General features: G+C 44.2%; 1 protein-coding gene across 1 annotated transcript in view; it reads right to left on the bottom strand.

The window, feature by feature from the left end:
• Positions 1-21507, bottom strand: part of Ush2a (usherin) — a 666484-nt gene that overhangs the window by 83408 nt on the left and 561569 nt on the right. The window contains exons 58-60 of the mRNA NM_001302219.1: positions 12207-12365; positions 10471-10633; positions 358-712 (exon numbers count right to left, since the gene is read on the bottom strand). Of these exons, the coding sequence (NP_001289148.1) occupies positions 358-712; positions 10471-10633; positions 12207-12365 (677 nt within the window). The remainder of the gene's footprint in view (positions 1-357; positions 713-10470; positions 10634-12206; positions 12366-21507) is intronic.

Raw genomic sequence — 21507 nt, 5'->3', positions numbered from 1 at the left:
AGATTGATTCTTTGACATACTAGAAAATTACACGTTCTTATCTTGACATCATTCCTATGCAGTCTGGAGGGGCATCCTGAATTATTCCCATTTAGTGGGTTTGTAAAGGTAATCAGGCACAGAGATCCATTTATTTACTTGTAGTAATACAAATCAGTTCTGGTCTGCCAACTGGTCCCCAAATACTCCTCATACTTAATTTATTATCTTATTCCTAGGACCATATTGCTGATTTTCACATATGAAAAATTCATATACTTATGTTCTAAGTGAGGAAAATGACAAGCAGATAGGGAAATGAATTATAACCTGTTAACCGGATAATCTGGGGGCTTGCTATGGCTTCTAAGTTCTTACCTTCACTGTGAACGCATGCACGGTAGAACTGCCGGGCGCTGCCTCATCTGGTCTCTCTTGGTAGATCACATGGTACTGGGAGATAAGGCCATTGGGGGCCTCTGGCTCTGTCCAGTTTAGCAGGACTGAATGAGCACTGGTGACTTGAACCCATGGTGCTGGGAGGTCTTGAGGTGGGGCTTCCAAGGTCTGTACTGATGACCACGGGCTGTCCACTACACCCTTGGAGTTCCAGGCTCTCACTCGGTACTCATACAGGGTAAAAGGCCGCAGAGTGTCTGTGTCATCAGTGAACTCAAGAGCTCCTTCTGACCAGACAAAGAGCAGAGACTCCTCTTCAGTGTCAGCAGGACGCCTGCAAAAGAACCAAGGAAGTCGTATAACACCCAGACACTTCAAACAGCTTGACAGACAGACAGACACAGAGACAGAGAGACAGACAGACAGACTGGTGATTAGGATTCCTTCCTCTTCATCTTGGTTATCAAGAAGATTGTCTTCCTGATAACTGTTCTTGAACAGGAATATGCTGGAGGTCTACTCAAGGCCATTTTCTTAATGTAGTTGACAGTGTGTGTGTGTGTGTGTGTGTGTGTGTGTGTTGAAAAGTACATACAGGTCATAAAAAACATGTAAATATAAAAGATATAAAAATTTAGACAACACGGTGCCATGATGCTTAATATGTGAATTGATATTGTCAATGCGACAAGTTCTAGCATTCCATAGGAGACAAAGCTAGCTCTGGGCCAGTCTGTGAGGAAATGTCTAAATTGGGTCAGGTGAACTGGGAAGCCCCATCTGTGGGTGGCGTCATGTCACGGGCTGGGCTCCTGGACAGAATAAAAAGGTGAAAGCACTCTGAGTACCAGCGTCCACACCTCTAGGCTGGACTCCGGCTGTAACAGGCACTCTTGCACCTCTCCACTTCTTGACTATGGAGGTAACAGGACTCTCTTGCCTGCCACTGGCCTTTCCCTCCTGAGGGACCGCCCCTTCCTACTGTGAACAGACTCTTCTTTCCTTAGGCTACTGCTTCAGGCTTTTGTTGGAGCTGTGAGAAGAGGAACCAGCGATCAGATTTTGCTATATCATCTTCTCTTGAACAATGCACGCAGTGCGAGGGACCAAATGCTGCGCTGTTTGAGAATTAGAACCTCGGAGCATATATCATGCTTTGGTGAAATGTTTCTCCATGTTTTCTATGTCTGTGCTAATACTGTCAAGGTGACAAGGTCTGGAGTCACCTGGGAAATAAACAGTGGGGCACGCCTGTGAGATCTGGTTAACTGAGCTGGGAATGGTTCAGTAAATCAACACCAGGTCACAATTTGCATGTTTTTTCGAGTACATGGAGAATTATTTTATGCTTTTCACCCCTCCACATGAGGAGCAGATCACAGGCGAGTGCACAGCAGCCTTATTCAGGTCTACCCTTGCACAGAACCATGGGATTGCACGTACAATGACTGGTGTCTGGGGAATCCTAAGCCTCTGGTAAGTAGACTATGCTAGGCTCCATATGACTCTCGCTAACTGATGTTACCCATGCCTGAGGTTCCATATGACTCTGTGATAGCTGATGTGACTGTGGTGACTGCAAAGCACAGCACGGCTGATCCTTCTGCTGCATGGGGATCACTATGCCCAGATCCCGTGGGCTGGCCCACTGTGGGTTTTAGTGGACAGCCCGTGGTCATCAGTACAGACCTTGGAAGCCCCACCTCAAGACCTCCCAGCACCATGGGTTCAAGCCACCAGTGCTCATTCAGTCCTGCTAAACTGGAGAACCCACAGTTCTTCTGGATGTTTACCTAGAGTGATGTGCCTTGCATTTGCCTGAAGGGTGGTTGAAGAGTATGTGGACAGATTTCTTACCATTTTCTCTCCATTAAAATTAATCTTAATTAAACCATACCCCATCAAGGCAGGAAACAGTCTCATTATCATTACTTCTTAATACACTTGTGGTCATAGATCAAGAACTACACATAAACGCCATCTTTGACTCAGGAGCAGGGAGAAGGAGAGGAGGCGGCTATACCAAGAGGATGGGGGGTTGGGAACATGAAACAGAACTGTGTGCAAATGGAGACCACATGGTAAGCACAGGACCAGAAGCTTGAGTTTGAGAGTTTTAACGGACAGAGGACGATTTCGATGTCTCCTAAAACCTATCACAGTCCAGAATTCTCTCAAAACATTCTTCTAACTCCCAATGTAAGGTCACTCAGTCACCTTACAGTTAAAGTTTCACTGCTCACAAAACTCAGCTGGATGCATTGTCTTTTGGTATTGAATATATAAACCAATAAATACTGAGGCAAGAGAAACAATGTGCCATTTAAGATGGCCTCACGTATCTGATGTTGAGTTGGGAACAGATTTTTGCTTATTCTGGTATAAAATCACAACACACATGTGACAGGAAGGGAACTGGACCTGTTACATCTCCATGATCCCAGTGTCCATGAGGGGTTCAAGCATCTACTTCTCAAATGAGTGGCTAAAAGGTATATAACCTCATGATTTCTTTCTGCCTTCTGGCCCCATCTTTATCAGTTCTTATATTTTATTGAAGTAGAGAGCTAGGCTGACAAAGAATGGAAGGAAAAGCAGGGCCCTCGTCTTCCAGCTCAGTCTCTAGTGGAGAAGAGAGTGTTGAATAAATCAATATTTTCCAGGCTGTTGGAAGTCTTTAATTAACACCCTCCTCAGACGCTGGGGAACATACAGGCTGCCACATCAGATTAACCGGCCCCATCAAAACTCGGAGGGTGATTAAGACAAAGCAAACGACAGCACCTTTCACAAAACAGGAGCAGGATGTGGAAAGTCTTTCATGCTGGGAATCGGATGCTTCTCCTAATCACCGTGGTCTAAGGATGAGCAACGGCGAGCTGGAGAGGCGTCAGGTGCACCTCGCTGACCTGTGGCTTCATTGTGACCTGCTTCCACTCAAGGACCAGGTTATGCATCCCATGTGGGTGTGCCAAGCTTGTCTCTTGTGCCTGCTGCATATCTGAGGTATTGGGTGTGTAAGGGCTCTCAGGAGAATCCCAGGACTCACAGCCAAGGACTCTGATTAGCATTTTAGAACGCAACTGCTAGGGATAGGACAGTGTAAGCAAACTGATCAGAGTTCTACCGGAAGACTACATTTTCTGTTTTGTCCAACTTCAGACTTGCTATGACAATTCAATTAATTTCTATTAAACATCTCGTGAACTCCCAAATTGAGATGTAGCCATGGTTTTCTTAAAAAATGACACGAGAAAAGGCTGTCTGAGGGGGAATTTTAAGAATCTGCGCTATTTCAGGGATACATTGTGATGGTAGCTTCAAGTGTGTTTGCCAAAGCAATGGAAGGGTGAAGCCTGGGAAATTATTTCTTATACTGATTTCTTAATAAATTAATAGTATAGGACAACACGCCATAACCCATGTATGGTGTTAAAGCCAGGTTCTCTTTGTATCTGAACACGCCCAGAGAAGAGGTTGAGGAGAACACGTTCCTTTTCCTAATTATTGGGTGTCAACTGTTCGTGGGCATAGTCATGTTCTTCCAGAATAGTGTGTATTCTCGGACTGCATGCTCAGCAATCAGTGGACAGTCGCATGCATGGACCATTCATTACATACAGCATACTCGGACCGCTCTTTCAGAAACAGGTGATTTCGTGTTGCCTCTCGCTAGGAGGAGAATGAAGAGAATTAGGAATCCAGAAAGTATAGGTTTTTCACAGTCATTTGCTCTCTCTTTGTGTATAAAATGTCCTTCTTTAAACATTTTAAATATACTTATTACATAGCGTGGAGATTGAGGTCTCCATTTCTGCTTCATCAAGGAACTTGACGCTGAGTTCTGTCAATAGTGGGAGCAGGACTTGCAAGCGAGAGGAACTGTCTCTCTTCTTGTTTCCTTCTGTAGCTGTTACTCTGAGCATCTTGCCAGCAAGGAATCTCCCACTCGGGAAGAGGAGGTGTGTCCAGTATGATGTTAGTTTCACTTGAGAAAACAGCTAAGTTTCCCTGTTTCCCCGAGGAGCCAGCGCGGCACAGACACTCCCCTTGGAATGCTGGGACCCAGTTGCTCAGGGCTCTGCCTCTAAGTTTCTCTGATTTAATAACTTGGTCCACTTCCTGCATCCCTCAGCCCCTAAGGTGCCTCCTATTCCCAAGTTATCTTGGATTTTCTTCTCTTTTCAGTTACCTAATTTACACATTTATCCCACATGGCTACCAACATTAAATCCCTTGGTTAAAGTAATTGGGCACGCTCCTGCTCTCTCTGTCCCTCTCTCTTGCGCGCTCTCTCTCTCTCTCTCTCTCTCTCCCTCCCTCCCTCCCTCCCTCCCCCCTCCATCTCCCTTTCCCTCTCTCTCTGTCTCTCTCTCTCTCTCTCTCTCTCTGTCTCTCTCTCTCTCTCTCTCTCTCTCTCTCTCTCTCTGATTACACCTTGATTGCTAATAGAAAGTGATGAGGCCTACAGAAAGAGAAAGAAGGAAAATCATGGAGAGCAATGGCAGATTGCTTCTGGATTCAGTCAAGTTGCGATTCTGCCTTTGCCACCCCATATAACACTGGCCACATAACATTACCACACTGGCTGTGAGAATGAGACGATAGTAAAACAGTAGGAGGGGTGAGAAGACCCTTCATACCGTCACGTGAGGTACGTACTGCTGTCATTATTTTGGTGTCTAATAATCCAGACACTTTCCTCTACCATTAAATGCAAAGAGAAACCCAATTTTCTTAAAGAGAAGCAGACACACTAGGCACTAGGCACAGAGCCTGCTTCTTTTGTCACCAAGAGTCCCCCTTTGTTCTTCAAGAAGCATCCATGACGTCCAGTTCTGCTTCCTAATTCTTGTTGCTTTGCATTTAATGGAGTACCTCACGGGCATCATTTGACTATTTCCCATAAATCTTGCAGAGGTCAGTCAGCCTTCATGTTCCTGAGCCCAATCTGCATAAATCTATAGGTGACCCAAGTTACTACCCACACCACCGGGACGTGGCGGGGACACATCTTGTGGTCACACAGCCCATGTTCTTCCTGTGATCATGTTGCTCCTCTATAGTACCCTTAGTTCGATATGAAAACACACAACAACAACAACAACAACAAGAACCCCCAAGCACCTAAGTCCATCAGCCTGGCCTGTCCCTCTGAAGTCAACATCCAGATGATCCAAGTCTGTTCCAGGAGTACTTTCAACTCCAGCACTAGCTACACATGACAAGTGCTTAACTGTGGACTTTAGCATGGGGGAGTTTTCTTATTTTACTGACACCTATAATACCTTCACCGCCAGTCAGTTAAATTCTATCTACCACAGCATGTTTGTGTGTCTTTCTGTATGTATACTGCATGTATATACATATGTGTATTATATATGTATTTATATATGTATGCTGTATATATTATGACATACATATGTATTATATAGTACACATGTATAAATATATTTATAATATACACAATACACATATAAATACATATTTGTTTATTTATACATATGTATATTATTTTTATATATGTATATATTTTATATAATATATACAACACATATAAATACATATATATTTATACATACATGAATTATATATTATATGCTATAATATATATTATATATATAAAGTATGCATGTGTGTGTGTGTGTTCCTTAAATGTACTAAATAATGAAGTTCGAATAGGTGGCATATCAAACTGACAATTCATGACATACTCTTTTCTAATAAAGACTGGGATTCTTATCTTATGCCTGTTCACAAAATTAACTTCAGTTTTAGGAATGGGAAGGGCCATAAAAGAATCGGAAGAAATAATCAAGTGTAATTTTTAATATGATCACACAAAGATTTGCTGCATAAAGATCATAGACCAATAAACATGAAGCCTCCAGGAGAGGAGTCCGGGAAATGTGATTGTTTTTACATAAAAGAGAACATAATACATCAATGCTAATATACTAAATGACGGTGTTTACATCCACTCATAGTGATTACAAATGTCCTAGCGAGGTTATAAGGATGAGTTATACGAGCGACCTTTCACACTGCTGTGGTTAAGTACTCTTTCCTACTAAACATGTTTCTTTTAAAATGTCAGCAGTCACCAAGGTCTTATTTTGGAAGGACTAGTCTCAATAACATGGGCATCATGAAATGTTCCATGAATATTCTGAAAACAGACATACTCTATTGTGGTGGTTTGATTGAAAAGCAAACAGACAACCCCCCAGAGGCTCAGATATGTGAACACTCGGGGTCCCCGGTTGCTGGTGTTATTTGGGAAGGTTATGGAGCCGTCAGTAGGCACAGCCTTGAGGAAGGAAGTGGGCTTTGAGAGGCTAGAGTCTCCCCAACTCTCAGGTCTCCCTCTGCCTCCTTTTGTAGTTAAAGATGTGCTCTCTCAGCTTCTCACTCTGGCTTCTTGCTGCCACCTGTCCCCCAACGTTATGGACCCCTTCCCCTCTGAACACGAGCCCAAAGACACCCGCTTGTCCACAGACCCCTTCTGGTTCCGGTGTTCTGTCACAGTAATGAAACGTAAGGAGCGCACCTCTCAAGTTCCCAGCGAACGTTTCCATGCCCCACACTCTGTCACTCATCACACTTTAGCTTGTGTTAGGTAGAAATAAGATCCTTAGTAGTAAGAATTAAAGTTTAAAGAGCTGCGTGTCCCTTGGTGTGTGTATACAGCTAAGCTATTTATCATCTAACTCAAAGCCCATGTCTGCCTTTTCACACAGCATGAATTAGAGTTCATCAGTGTTTCTCTGTCTTAATGGTCGCCTTTCCTCAGACAACTCAGCTTGTCCATCCATTCTACGCAATCGCTTCTGTTCCCTGCTTGGAAACACAAACCTAAAGTCATTCTTAGGACCCAAAGGAAGCTTCATCTTACTCATTCCTTCCCTTTCCACAGTGTTAAAGTGTCTTTGTACGCACTTTCGACTTCTAATGCACATAGACAGTTCGAATATCATTATCATTTAAGAGGGAAGGTTTGCCAGGCTGTGAGCACTATGTAATTTCATCTCTGTTTACATGGAAGCTCCTAGTGGGCGGACGTAATTTTACTAAGTGCTTTGCCAATTCCTAAGGAAGCATCGTGGGTGGATTTTGTAGATGCAAGGGGTGAGAATTTCACCATTTATAGGCTATGGACCTGATGAAGTGGTCAGACTGAAGAATCTTTACCCTAACCAGCCTCTCTTTGAGGAAGAGGTGACCATGCAGGCTGGCCTTGCCTGCATCTTGATAGTAAATAAGTAATCAAACACCACTCCAAACTTCCTCACTGTTTACGAAAACCCTTACACAAAACTTCCATTATGACTTGCATGGAGTCAACCAGGCAGCCTAGGTGACTGGAAATTTAAGTTGGGACATTCACATTAAAGAGTCTGTCATTAATAGGTTATGGTGATTTAAATATGGGATGCTCCTCACAGACCCCAGTGTTGGAACATTTGGTCTCCAATGGGGGTGCTGCTTTTGAGAGGTTGTGGAACCTCTGGGGTGTGGGCTGGCAGAGGTATGGGATTAGGAGCAGAGACGAGAGCTGTGGCTGTGCTCAGCTTCCTCTTTTTGATCTAATGGGACATGAAGAAGCCAACTCATGCCCCACTGCTGTGGATAGAAGCCATTTTGTCTACCTGGAATGGTACCACGCCTTCCCCACCCACGTAACTGTGAGCGGAACTGAACCCCTCCTCCCTGAGTCCCAACGATGAGAAACACAAGTGACACGTGGACCGTTCTGTTTTGTTCTTGAGATCATGAACATCTTACCTCCTTATTAGGGCAGGTACTTTCTATTTTTAGCCGTATGATACGTAGGCGCAATATTAAAACAACAGAAGAGAATTACAGGGGACGGGGAGTAATTCGGGGTGGGTGGGTGGGGATCGGTGTTTTCAAAATGAAACAGGCACGTTAGCTTCCTGCGATTTGATGGAAACATCTGCATAGGCCAAGCCTTGTCTCCGTTTTGGCTGAATGTGATTCCTTCGGTGACAGAAGGGACGCGAGTGATGAAGTGGGAATTGCATGGTGTAAGCTCCTCAGAAGCACCGCAAGCTCGAGCCGGAGCCGTGCGAGGGGCCCTGCGTCGTCGCAGGATGAAAAAGAACTGTGCGTCTACATGCTATTTCTGTCCTTACAAATTTCTGATTTTTTTTCTTCTGCAGCTATCTAAGAAAAATTTGATATTGTTGTTGTCTAAGCACATTTAAGCTTCAGCCGGAATAACTGCCAAGTGATTCATGCCTCGGCAGGTGAAAATAACGATTGTATCTGGGGCCCCGGTGCACCATTTCCATTTCACTTTAAATAAAAAACAAAATGTATCTATGTCAGTCAGCGCCCTTCCGCTGTACTCGGAGGTATCAAACAGGCCACAATTATGATGGTGAAGTGATTGTGTCACACCGGGGGAAGGTTTATTGCGTCGGAGTCCGCTAGGCAGTAACACATTCTGTTTCATATTCCTCTTTATATCATTGTTTGCCTGTGACTAGAATAATCAAATGCCATCAAACGCTGTCAAGTTCAATTTACAGTATTTTTCATTGAAGCGGCCTTTCTGCATTCTGGTTCCTGTTTCCCTCTGCTGTAGCTGCCACGGAAGGCTCACTGTAATCATGAGCTTGGTTTGCAAAAACCAACAGACTGGAGCTGCGTCCGGCTCTCTGACAGTGGCTACTTCCCCGCGTTCAGAACAGGATTTTGATGCACCTTTCCTGTGCAGTTAGCATTAAGCGGTTGGGAGGAAAGGACTTCTGGAGGCCGGATAGCTAAGATTCTGTAGTAAAGTACTAGTGTAAAGGGCACGGTCTTGTCGGCTGGTTTCGTATGGCCACGTGCATGTGAATCAGAAACATTAGTTTTCAAGTCACTGTTTGCTGAGAAGTTGGGCTTGCCCATTTTAGGTGACATAGCCTAAATGTAATCACAGTTTCTCCATTCCCATTTGTTTTGCCTACAAACCCTTAGTTGACCACTAAAGGAGGGTCTAATGCTTATAGCAGCCATTGCCAAGGGCACATGGACCAAACAAAGAACAGTGGAAAATGCTAGAGAGACTACCAGAGGGTTCGAAAGCAGGGGGTGGGATGGTGGGGGAGGGGGAGGGGGCAGGCTGCACTTTTGTGGCTTTTGGAGTGGAGCTTCATGTGCAACACTGCCTGCCAGCCACACCTGCCTGTGTTTTCTATGGTAGGTGTCAAGCATACAGGGCTTTCCCTCTGTATGTCTGTCTCTCCTCTCCTTTCCTCCCATCCCCTCTGCTTCCCTCTCCCTTTTTCTCCCCTCCCATCCCCTCTTCCTTCCCCTCTCCTCCTCTCCTCACCCCTTCCTTCCCTTCTCCTCCCCTCCTCTCCCCTCTCCTCTCCTCTCCTCTCCTCTTCCCCTCCCTTCCCCTCCCTTCCCCTCACTCTCCTCCCCTTCCCTTTCCCTCTCCTTACCTGCTCCCTTCTCTTCTCCTCCACCTTCACCCTTCCTCATCTTCAGCCCACCTCATCCTTCCTCAGCTGCCCTTCCTGACTTTCCCATTTCCTCTCTTTCTGCTTTCACTTCCCTTACATTAGGGATATCCATGCAGTAAATCCTGCACACGATGAGGAGAAATATAGCATTAGCCATCCAAGGAAAGAGGCTTTAAAGTTGGATGGACAGGCTGGGGATACAGCTCAGAGGTAGAACACTTGCTTACCATGTGTGAGGCCCTGGTTTGGCCCCTAGAATTGCACAAACACAAAGAAGCAAAGTAAAATGAACACGATGAGGAGAAACAAAGACAGCAGCACGTAGCACGCAGGGTAGGAGTCACAGAGATAAAACAAAACAAAACAAAAACCAGATCAAACAAAACAGAAACGAAGAGTTCTAGGGTTTCAACTGTCAAACAGATCTCAAGGAAAGGTCACACTGTGGGTCCTGGTCTTTGGGCAACGTGTCAGAGGTCACAGCTTCCAACACAGTCTCCACACGTAAGTGCCCCCGAGAACATGAATGCCCTTCTGTCCCCTGTGCATGTGGCTCATGCCTGTGATTCTGCAGCCCTGGGATGGCGCACGGCCCCAATCGCAAACCGCTCACCTGTGAATGACATAGCTGGTGATGATTCCATTGGGTCTCGTAGGTGGCGTCCACTTCACCTCTATGCAATGTGACCCCAGAGCCTTCAGGAGAGGGGGCATTAGACCCACTGGTGCTGCTTCAAGCGTTCTGACATGTGTCCCAGGGCTAACTCCACAGCCTACTGCAAAAGCAACCCAGGGATTTATTAATTTCTGTAGCTAGGCAAAGTGTCACACAGCCATATAGGAGGGTAACAGGGCCATGAAAATAATATGTCTGGATACATTGCATATATGTTTCAGTTTGGTCCTATAGGGAGCCCATGGAATTTGAACATTAAAATACAAAATCACTTTTAGATGGTTCATTCAGTAACCATCTGTTTATACTGAGGTAGGCGAGAAACCACAGGCTTGATTGACCTGGCCTCCATTTCTACTACAGTTACTCTACTTAAAAAGTGACCCCATTTGAATTTCATGAGCATGTAAATGATGTCCGCAAATAGTACACTTAACAGTGCCTAATGCATCAAACCAACCTCTGTTGAACAAGTAACCCCAAGTCTATTGGCGGTCTACAGCATAGATCCATAGCATGTTATGATTTTGCCTTGAAGTTATGAGAGCTTCACTCAAAAACCAGTTCCATGTTGCTGAGTGAAAGGCTGGATCAGGGAGTAAACCCTTCAAACAAACTATGGCCTAGTTTGTAAGGTAAAGTCAATAAATAGACTTGGGGTTTCTGACACGAGTCATCAGGACCAGCTCTGAAACTTGAGCCAAGTCTAGGGTAACGAGACAAGGAAAGTGAGAGAGCATAGGCTGGTAGGCTTCTGAACTTGCTGGGTAGACCAGTTGGCCTCAAACTTAGAGATCTGCCTGCTTCAGCCTCTAAGTGTTGGAATTAAAAGTGTGTACCACCATGCCCGGCCTTATACATCTGTCTTTCTCATAGAGAAGAGATAAGTAATGTGTAATATTCTCTCTGGATTCCATGTTTTCTTTTTCTGAGTATCAGTTTATGTCTCTTCAGTCCTCCATGACAGGGAAGAAGGACTGGGCCACATTCTGTCTAAGATGGCAATGTTTCTACCAGGCCAGAGGCTAGAGCACAGACCTCAGACCCAAGGCATTGGCTCCAAGGAATCACCACCAAATACAGAGACTCATTTGTGTGCAGTTCAACTCTTTTTTGTTGTTTGCTTTTTAAAGATAAGCCCTGGCTATCCTAGAACTCCTTCTGTAGACCAGGCTGGCTCCAATCTCAGAAATCTGCCTGCCTCTGCCTCCCGAGTGCTGGGATTAAAGGTGTGCGCCACCAAGCTTGGCTTACAACTCGGCTCTTAAATAACTTTTCCCTCCTCCCTCCTGAAAATGTTTAAATAAGATCAAGTTTAATACATTCTTCTATGACATTTATTCTAGAGCCTATTTCGTCTTGTATTCCTAATGGCCTCTCTGCGAGCTATGTGTTTTTCTTTTAGACGGCCTTATAAAACAAGGCTTTACAAAGCTACCGTTTTAATGTACCCTTTAATGTATTTTTTATGTATTTAAATATTCATGCAATGTGTAGGGATGTCTTAGGCTTCAATGAATGCCAGGCTCTGGTTTTTCTGGGCAATCAGTCTCCCACACATCAGAAATTAATCATTACTCTTTGTATTTTAACTGTTTCTTTTTAAGGAAAGAAAAAAAATGTTTTGAGATACTTTTCCCACAGCCCTGGTCAAGTTTCTGAAAGATAGTCACCCTCTTGGCAGGCCTGTATCCGTATTTCATATTGTGTGAATGGGGCCAGGTTTTTCAGGTATGCAGACTGACGGAGTCCAACCGAGAAAGTTAAGAGCATCATGTTCCCACCGCTGAGTAAGATGCTGTACTCCACTGGAATCTTGGGAAGCAGGATCCCTGGGAAGTGGGAGAGAAAGAGAAAGAACGATGTGTAATTGCCTCATGCAAGCCCACCAATGCCTCGCTCCCCTCAGAACCGTGCACGCACACAAGGTTATCTCTGGAAGGTAAAGGGCGGCTTGGGGTAGGACTGAAGCTACACACAACACAGGTTGGAAAACACTGCAGTGTGCACTCCAAAGACAAGAGCTGTTTAAACATTCATAATAGTCATATTCAAAGATACACTCTGATGGTAAATAAAAATGAAGGCACCTGTCACTTAAAACATGCAGCAATTAAGGAGGGTGTCACATCCTCCCTAGGTTTACTTAAAGTACATTTAAAAAAAAAAACAACTCCAGTTTGCTTGTGACAATAATTTTTCTGTAGACCGTGGTGTAAGCATCTCATCTGACATGGATCTTTGACATAATGGCCCATAAAATATCCAAGTCACTGTCTACCTGGAGGGCATTAATTATTGAGGTACGACAGTCCACTCCGTCAGTGAGACTTATGGGCCTTAAATACATATGGAATTTGGGTCCAATAACTGTCATTTTTTTCCACTAGCACTTCCTAAAGAAAGTAGGCTTTTGTTTTCTTTCTTTCTTTCTTTTTAAATCTATTCACAACCTATTCCTATTATTAAATGCTTGTTAAGTTTTATATGGTCATGAAGAAACATACACTTTTTAGAGGAAAGAAGATGTGCTTTGAATGGAGACAATAACAGTGGCTCTGACTGAATTATCTCACTGATGGGGGAGTGTGGGACATTTACCGGGTTAGTTACATGCGGAGTATCTGTAAGTTTGTTGCTACCAAAGAAACAAGGAAACTCATTGATAACCTCACAGAGTGAACATCTCAGCGCCTGCCGGAGGTCACCTGAGAGGTGAGGTCTACAGAGGAAGAGTTGGCTCTGCTTGTATAGTGGGTGCAAACAATGCACTGGGAAGATTTTCACGCTGGTGCCCCATGGTCTTCTTTAGAAATATGCTCCATTGGGAAGAACCTAGCAACCCAGACTGAGCAGCACATGCTCATGTCTACATGTGTGCATGTACTAACGTGTGAGTGGACATGCATGTGTGCAATTCATGCATGCATGTGGAGGCCAGAGGACATCTTCTCCTTTTGAAACAGGCTCTCTCACTGACCTCGGACCCATCAAGTAGGTGAGGCTGGCTGACCAGTGAGGCCCTAGGATCCATTTGTCTCCCCAACACAGGACCTAAATTACAAATGTACGTGCCATACCTGTTTGTTTATTTCATCTGTTTTTAATGTTGAGTCTGGGGATCAAATTTCGGTTCTGATGCTTGTATAACACATTCTTTCCTATCTAAGCCATCTCCTAGGCCTAGGGTGACCTCAATCTCAACAGGAGATTGTGATCAAAATGAGCTAGGCTTGCCTTCCCCTTCCCTACCCACGATGGACAAACTCTAAGCTCCCTAAGTTTCTTCTTTCAGTTAATGGTGACACCATTCTCCATGTTTCTAAGCCTGGGCCTGCGGAAGCCCCTTGGGGTAACCCAAGTGGTCATTAGATTTCACGATCTCTGCAGGAAATTTGGGGGTTATAGACAAACGACAATAAAAAGACTTGAGTGTGTAAAGTATCGCTGTCTGGTGAATGATGGGTTAAAACTTGAGACAGGAAGTCAGGCTCAAAGGGAAGGTTTATATCATGACAGTGGCAGTCATATGAGCTAGACAAGCAGTTTCCCAGAAACCCTGTGCTGTCCCACAGAACGCTGTTCTCTCTTATTATCGAACACCAGCTTCAAAAGGTTGGAGAATGTTATTTTGTGAACGGGGCTCCTGCGTCTAGCTTTTAGCACAGAAGTTCAATCATTTATCAGGTGATTAAATGAATGGATTAGACTTTAGAATAATGGTAACCTCTCTCTTTTAAAATATTTACTTACTTATTTGTTTAATGTGAACGCCTGAGTGTGGTATTTGCGTTTTGTATGCAATACTCACAGGGGCCAGTAGGGGGCATCAGCTCCCCCCTCTTGTACCTGGAGCTACAGTTGCAGGTGTAGGAGCAGGGAACTGAACCAGGCCTCTGGAAGAGCAGCAAATACTGCTGTAAACGCCAAGCTCCCTTCCCCCAAAGACAAGAAAATTAAATCTCAGTTAAGTCAAGGCCACTCGTTCTGGATTGCGTCCCGGCTGGTTGTGAGTAGAAATAATGACTTGGTCCGAGTGCATAGGGAAGCTTATAATTCTAAGCTTTGAAAATAGAACTTTAGGTTAAGCTAACAGGAAAGGAAAATTACAGGGCAGGGCTGAGAAAAGCTGTGTAGACGAGTAGACCAATTCTGAACCTGCCAAATTGCCATTAATGGAGCAGGAAAACTAGAGGTTTAAATTTTAAGTCCTAAATACCAAGTCTCCTCATCTGAGACCCACCCATCCTGGACACATGTGGGCTCACGTTAAAGAATATTCAAAGACAAAGACATTTGGAAACATGTGATTTTCCTATCTGAGCCATGGAAATTAATAGAGTTTCACTTTTCCTTGTTCATAAAACTTGGCTGCGGGTTTTTCTGCCTGAGATGTCTGGATTTAGAAAACTGTTTGATAAAGTCATAAAAAGTTTTGCAAGGCTAAAAGGTTAGAGACAGAGGTCACGTTAGAGTGAGTCACACCTAGGACTGCAGAAGAAACTCATGTTGAAGTCCCCTTGTGCTGGAAAGAACTGTTCTCCAGGAACTCAGGGGATAACTCAAACGTCAGTCTCTCCATCATTGCCTTGAAATGAGCAATAGGGTGAAGGAAGTCACAGAGCAGTTGGTCTGGCTTCTGCCACGTGTGTTCAGTGTAACAGTAGAAAATTCTGTATTCCTTTTCATGTGTGGCTATAAAGCTATGATAAGATAAATCCTCAGGATTTTTAGATAGGTTCACCTTTCTCTTGGTTGGTTTAATGAGTACACATCACGGATTTATCTAGAAGAAGTTCTTCAAGGCCTAATTCTCAACTGCAAGATGAGACCAGGAACCTTGTTCAGAGTTCCCTGCAAGCTGCTGATATTAAATAAAGCTTGAGGGTTGGAGGAAGAGAATTGGTTACAGAGGTCATTTGAGATTCTCAGTTTATTAACGGGTGAGGGGGAGGTACCAGGCTATGCACTCCATTCTTCAGAGAGCACCACGTGACTCAGTAGAGATTACTGAGAGGGAACCAGGGGTGCTTTCAGCTTGCAATTTGACCTTTAAGCACGAAAATGTGTCTACAGAAACTGCTATCAGGAGTATTGTTCACTTCACCATTCCCAGTCCCATGAGAGGGGACTGCTGTCTATCCTGTAGGATGATACAATGAATCAAGAAGAACAGACGTGGAACCTGGTACTGGGGGTGGTTCTCTTAGGTTTCCCCGGTACAATGTATCACTTTTCAGTGATGGAGGTTTGTAACAAATGCCTTCTAACAGGGTGAACTGTGGGACTCAAGGCGAATGCAGGGATGGCAAATCTGTGTAGACTGGAGGATCAAACGTAAGACTAAAAACTGCAAACGCCTGGTCAGTGCTTGAGGCCAATTCCTTGGGATCACATGTTCACTCTGTCTCTTTGTTCCTTGGGTAGGTCTTGTGGAAGAGTCTAGAAAACACAGTTGTATAAAACATGCCCTGTTCATGTGCTGTTGAACTCGATAAACTGCACACTGGACTCGGATCAGATCATCTCTGCCCCTATTTTCCAGTCACTACCACACACCAAGTAACCTCTATGGACAGCAGTCGCTTCCTCTGTAAAGTGCTGACACCATTCGTCAGATAGCTATACCCATGCAAAAATGGCGTAAAACCAGAGTATTCTAGCTCATTCCCACAAGATCTGTCAAAAATCTCCATCTCTACACAAAAGAAACAGATGAAGGAAGGATAGTAAAGCTGTAATAACAAGAACTAACCATGCGTCCTCTAATACCTCTCACGAAAGAGCTACTCTTCCAAACAGATGTGAATGTTATGTCTGAGCAAGTGACTGTCCTACCACTCTCTCGTCCTTTGGCTTTTTACGTGTGCACTTGTACAAGACCAAGTCGCGGTGCGCAGACAGTCTGTCGTTCATCCTCGGTGGTAATTTCAGTTGGTCTCCCACCCGATCTGTCTGAGGTCAGTTCCTTTGTCTGCAGTCTGTACCTACAACAGACCGCTTCCACACTCTCTATCCTTCAATGTCTCTGTTCAGAAATGACAGGGCTCCCAGCGGGGTTGGGGCACAAGATTGCACTTCTACTGTGTTTCAGAGATAGACACAATATTGATCTAGGTTTAAGCATGGCTAGCCACAGCGTGAACCCGGGAAATGTATTTTTCACCCCGAAGTAAATGGGCATCGAGAGCCCTTTACACACACCTATGAGGTGTTGGAACAGAAAATGTACCTCTAAACTGTGGACATGTCAAACTCATGACAAACACCCAGGAAGAGGGTCCCACCCCTGCCATCACTTTGCAGGGCAGTGACACGCCGTCTGCAGTGTCCCTGAAACCCCATGCCATCTGCAATGAGTCCAAGCCGACGAAGCCCCCCCTGGTACCCTAATGACTAAATGAAATGAAATGGGCATATTTGTTAGAACCAGCTGGGGAGACTTACGACTTGGTTAGTTCCCGAGTTCATAAATTTCTGTCAGAGCAAAAGGAGCCTCAGAAAAGCGTGTGAACCAATCTCGCCTAAGTGCAAATGGCAGTTTTGTTATTTGGTGTCAGAGTTACCAGTTGCACGGTGACAAGCTGCCACAACACATTTCCTTGTTCTCCGAAGAACAAGGGCTGTACCGGTTAATATTCCTGGCAGTGTTCCTTTTCATAATTTACAACAACTAGATGCTGATAGGTTATTTAACATTTATGAAGTTAAGATGTAATCAGAAAAACCCTGATTATCCTTACAAATAAAAAAGTTAAATTATTCAACTTTTTTTCCCCTCCCCTCCATGGCTTCGTTTCACAGCAGGTGCGTACTTCACAATGGGACAAGTCAATCATAGGAACCCTTTAAAGTAATTTTTTAAGGAGCAGGAGCAGTAACAATTCTAAGAGTAAAAAAAAATATCACCCATTAATTCGGTTTGATAGCAGCCTTTGCTTTACAAACCGGCTTACCCTTAAAGCAGTGTCTCTGACACACTGGCTGATACCCTCCTCTGTGTGGCCAGGGGTGTCTGGATTATGTCCTCTCTGGGGGTGAGGGAGAGAAGCAGGCTGCCTTCACTTTGATGATAACTGTACGGGGCTTTGACGTGGGCTGGGAGCTCCTCTGCAGCCTTTGCTTCCCTCCACAGGCAGTGGTACATCCTCGGAGGCGGGAGGACCTCACATCTTTGTGCGTTTGGTCGAGATCTGGTGTCCTGTATCCTATCACACCCATGAGTAGGGACCAGTGGATGTATTCTTGCCCACTAAGTGAACAGAAGAACTCAGTCTTCCCAAAGGCAAGTGCATTCTACATTCTTATGAGGTTTGGACCTGCAGATAAAATGACCCCTCTGGACCATGGGATGACCCACAATTGTACTGCACATTTTCTACAGCAAAATTATCTTTTAAATTTTGGACTAGGTTGTGGAAATAATAACAAAATTTTTTTTATGTGATTTAAGTTGGCGGAAAAACAGAAACTGGATTTCAACAATATTTATGAATGCATGCAGGCACACACACGGCAGCAAACCGGAAGACGGCCATTTGGACAGAATCCGGTGGCCAGTACGAGCTGAGCTGGGCGGTTGGAGTATGGCAACAGTGGGGGAGGGGACTATGAGCAGAAAAAGACCTTACACGTACCCATGAAAATGTCATAATTAAGCCCATCATTTAGCACACCAAATATACGCTACAATTAAAACGCTTACAAAATAAGAGATTAAAAAGAAAAACCACGAGAGGAAATAAATCCCCTGGAAGTTGCCTCTGAGAGCTAGGCAATGAATAACCTAGAGAGAGTCACGGTTTGAAAAAAATCTACAATGAATAACCTAGAGTTTGAAAAAAATCTACATTGACTCTTCTCACTAGTAAAATGCGGAAAATAGGTTGGGTGTGGTGGCTCACACCTGTGGAAGAGGGATCACTCTGGGTGAGAGGTCATGAGACGCTGTCACAAAAACCTCCAAACAAACGTAGACACTAGACAGGAGGCATGAAGTGATCATTACTGAGAGGGGTGTGTTTATCTCAACGAACATGCCTAGCCTGTACTAGGACCCAATAACACAAGGTTCATTCACTTGTCAACCAGCAAAGGAAACACAAATCACTTGGTGGGCTTCGTCTTCTTGGAAACTTGCTAATCCTTGTCATTTGGGTGCTACACTCAACAGCCAGTGTTGGATCCCCCGAATTAGTGCAAGGTAAAAATTTCACTTACAGGCGAAGTTTGTTTGTAACCAGACAGGCATCCAGCGCCATCTACCACAGCCGAGGCGGTGACTGAACACCCACTCTGGGTAGTCCATATTGTAGCTAGCTAACCTTTCATCAACACGTGATTAATAAAAAGTATTTATGTGCCCACGCAGGATTAATTAAAATGATTTCCCAGCAGAAGCATGGTTGCCAATTCTTTTCTTTAATGGACTAAAAGATAAATGGGCAAGAGAAAGTGCCAGGGTTTCAATATTACGCCTTAAACTTAGATAACTCACCATCCTTAGTGAGGGAAAAAAGCGCTTGCTGAATGCGGCTGTATTGTTAATTAGGACGTGATTAAGGGGTGGATAGTTCAAAATATAGTCATCATCTTGATAAATTAGAATGGCTCATTATTGTCTGCAGAGTTTAAATAATTTTGGATGTTTGGGTTCTCAAACAGCAGGACTAGCTGCCTCTGTTCTTTCTCTGAGTAAATGGTTTATATTCTATAGAGTCTCTTGCTTCTTAATTTTCTATAATTTTTCATCCATTAAGGTTACATATATTTCTCCTTTCTTTCAGTTGGTTCTGTAGTGATCCAGGGCTCAGAGGACAGTGTAGGAGGAAGCTGAGTGGTTCTTGTTGCCTCTAACTTGAACAATAACTCACTAGAGTCTTCTCAGAACTGTTTACCGCATGGTCAACCATAGAAGGTAAGTTACTACAGTGACTCCTCACCCCTAAAAAAGGTTGAGATTTTATGACATTTTTTCACTTTAAAAAAAAAATTCTGTGTACATGTATGCATGCAGTGCCCTCAGAGGCCAGAAGGGGGAGTCAAACTCCATGGACTGGAGTCAGACGGTGGTTCTGAGCCACCATGAAGGTACTACTGGGAATCGAACCTTAGTCATGTGGTAGAACAATCCATGCTCTTAACCTCAAACTACCGTTTCAGCACTGATTTATTATAAATGTGTGTGTGTGTGTGTGTGTGTGTGTGTGTGTGTGTGTGTGTGTGTGTGTGTAAGTGGCTTTCCACCTCCAAACACCATACAAAGAGCAGGCATCTTGTTTTAGAGGTTGGAGTCCTTTGGAGTTATTCCTGCTAACGTTTATCAGGTAATTAGGAGATAAATGGACCTGGTTTTGCCTAGGGCAGAGAGTCTTGAGCAGGACTGTAAACCAGTCTTTGAGTAAATAATCTCTTCATAGCTCTTTGAGACATTTCTCAATCTCTACTGTGCCTGCCCAGTGAGGAAGCTTCCTGCTCCTGCATGATGTCTGAATCCTGTCAGTTCTTTCCTGACTCTGGGTTGGACAGGTGGAATCTTTTGTTTCATCCACAAAAGAGCTTGGTGGCTCTTTTCTCTTAGAGGGGTCACAACCAATTAATTCTCCTGCTCCTGACTTGCCCAAGAAAACACCACCCTCCACCCTCCTAGAACCATTAGGTTTTAGCCAACAGCTAGCCCCACCTCTGGATACCACTTTACAAAGCAAGGGTGTGTCTCATGCATTTGTGTTTTGTGTCGTACACCCCCCCCACCCCACCCCCGCCCCCTCACCCCCCTCCCCCGAGCTTAGGACCGAACCCAGGGCCTTGCGCTTGCTAGGCAAGCTCTCTATGCTCTATGTCTCATGCATTTGTAAGACTTTGGGTGGGTGGAGGGCAGCAAAACTTCCAGATTGAAGAGTTAAACTAAAAGCTGTAAGGAATTACTCTTCAAAGATAACAGTTGAAGAGATTTGCCTTTGAATCCCGGGGGAGTGCCTGGTGACCTATCACACCATTACTCCACAAATTCCTAATGCGCGGAATTACCTCCTGCTGTTTGCATAAGAATTGACTGGAGCCTGGGAGTGCTTGGCACATAGTAGGACTTAGAAATGCATATCTATAAGATCAGCTCTGACTGTCACAGTCACCCTTCCCCCGGGTGTCCTCATTGCTTTTACCAGCAGGATTTATAGACTCGATCTAAGATGTAGTTTATTGATAGCATCGGAAACATAATTTGAAAACCGAAATCCAGTTAATTACCCAGGTAATTCTTCTGTTGCCAAGCAACCACATAGACTATTTGCTCCCAGCAACTTACCTGCCTGAGGTTACTCTGTCCATATTGATCCCCGCAAAGTACATGTGAAAAATAAATCAATTAATCCAATCAATATTTTGGCTTTGTACATTCCAGAGAAAGCCACCGATTTCTATCTCCAGGAATTAGTATTACTGACCATGTTGGTTTGGTAGGAGTGATCCAGGTTGCTTGATGAGTTTGGTGGTGCATTTGAGTCATGTGAGCGGCTTTTTGCTTTTTAACAAACAAGTAACAAATAAACAAACCTACATTTCTTGACTGCACCTCAGGAGAATATTTCATCATGAGCCTCATGTGGAGAATTTATATTTCTCTTTACTATTTTTTTTTTCTTTAAGAGACAGAGTCTCGTGAGTCACATTTGTGCCTGACTCTGAACAGGAAAAAATGTCGTTCTCCCTATCATGAGGTGCTTCCCGGTAGAATGACGTGATGATACCCAGGGCATAGTCACCTGATGCTTCCCGAGTCTGGAAGCCCTCCAGGCACCAGAAAAAGAGCATCCTAAGTGTCACAGTGTTTCTGTAATGGATTTCATGCATCTAAAAACTGAGAGGTCTGGAAATTATAGATTTGTTAACAACTGGTTAAGTGGTCAGAGTTAGCATGCAATTCTTCATTTTCCCTCGGTCTGGACTGGATGAAAAGTTCCTACCAGGCTTGAG

Source organism: Rattus norvegicus, chromosome 13 (assembly GCF_021556685.1).
Source record: "Rattus norvegicus strain SHRSP/BbbUtx chromosome 13, alternate assembly SHRSP_T2T, whole genome shotgun sequence".
Classification (NCBI taxonomy): Eukaryota; Metazoa; Chordata; class Mammalia; order Rodentia; family Muridae; genus Rattus; species Rattus norvegicus.
The sequence above is the reverse complement of the archived record's forward strand: the minus strand, read 5'-3'. Positions and strand labels throughout refer to the sequence as shown.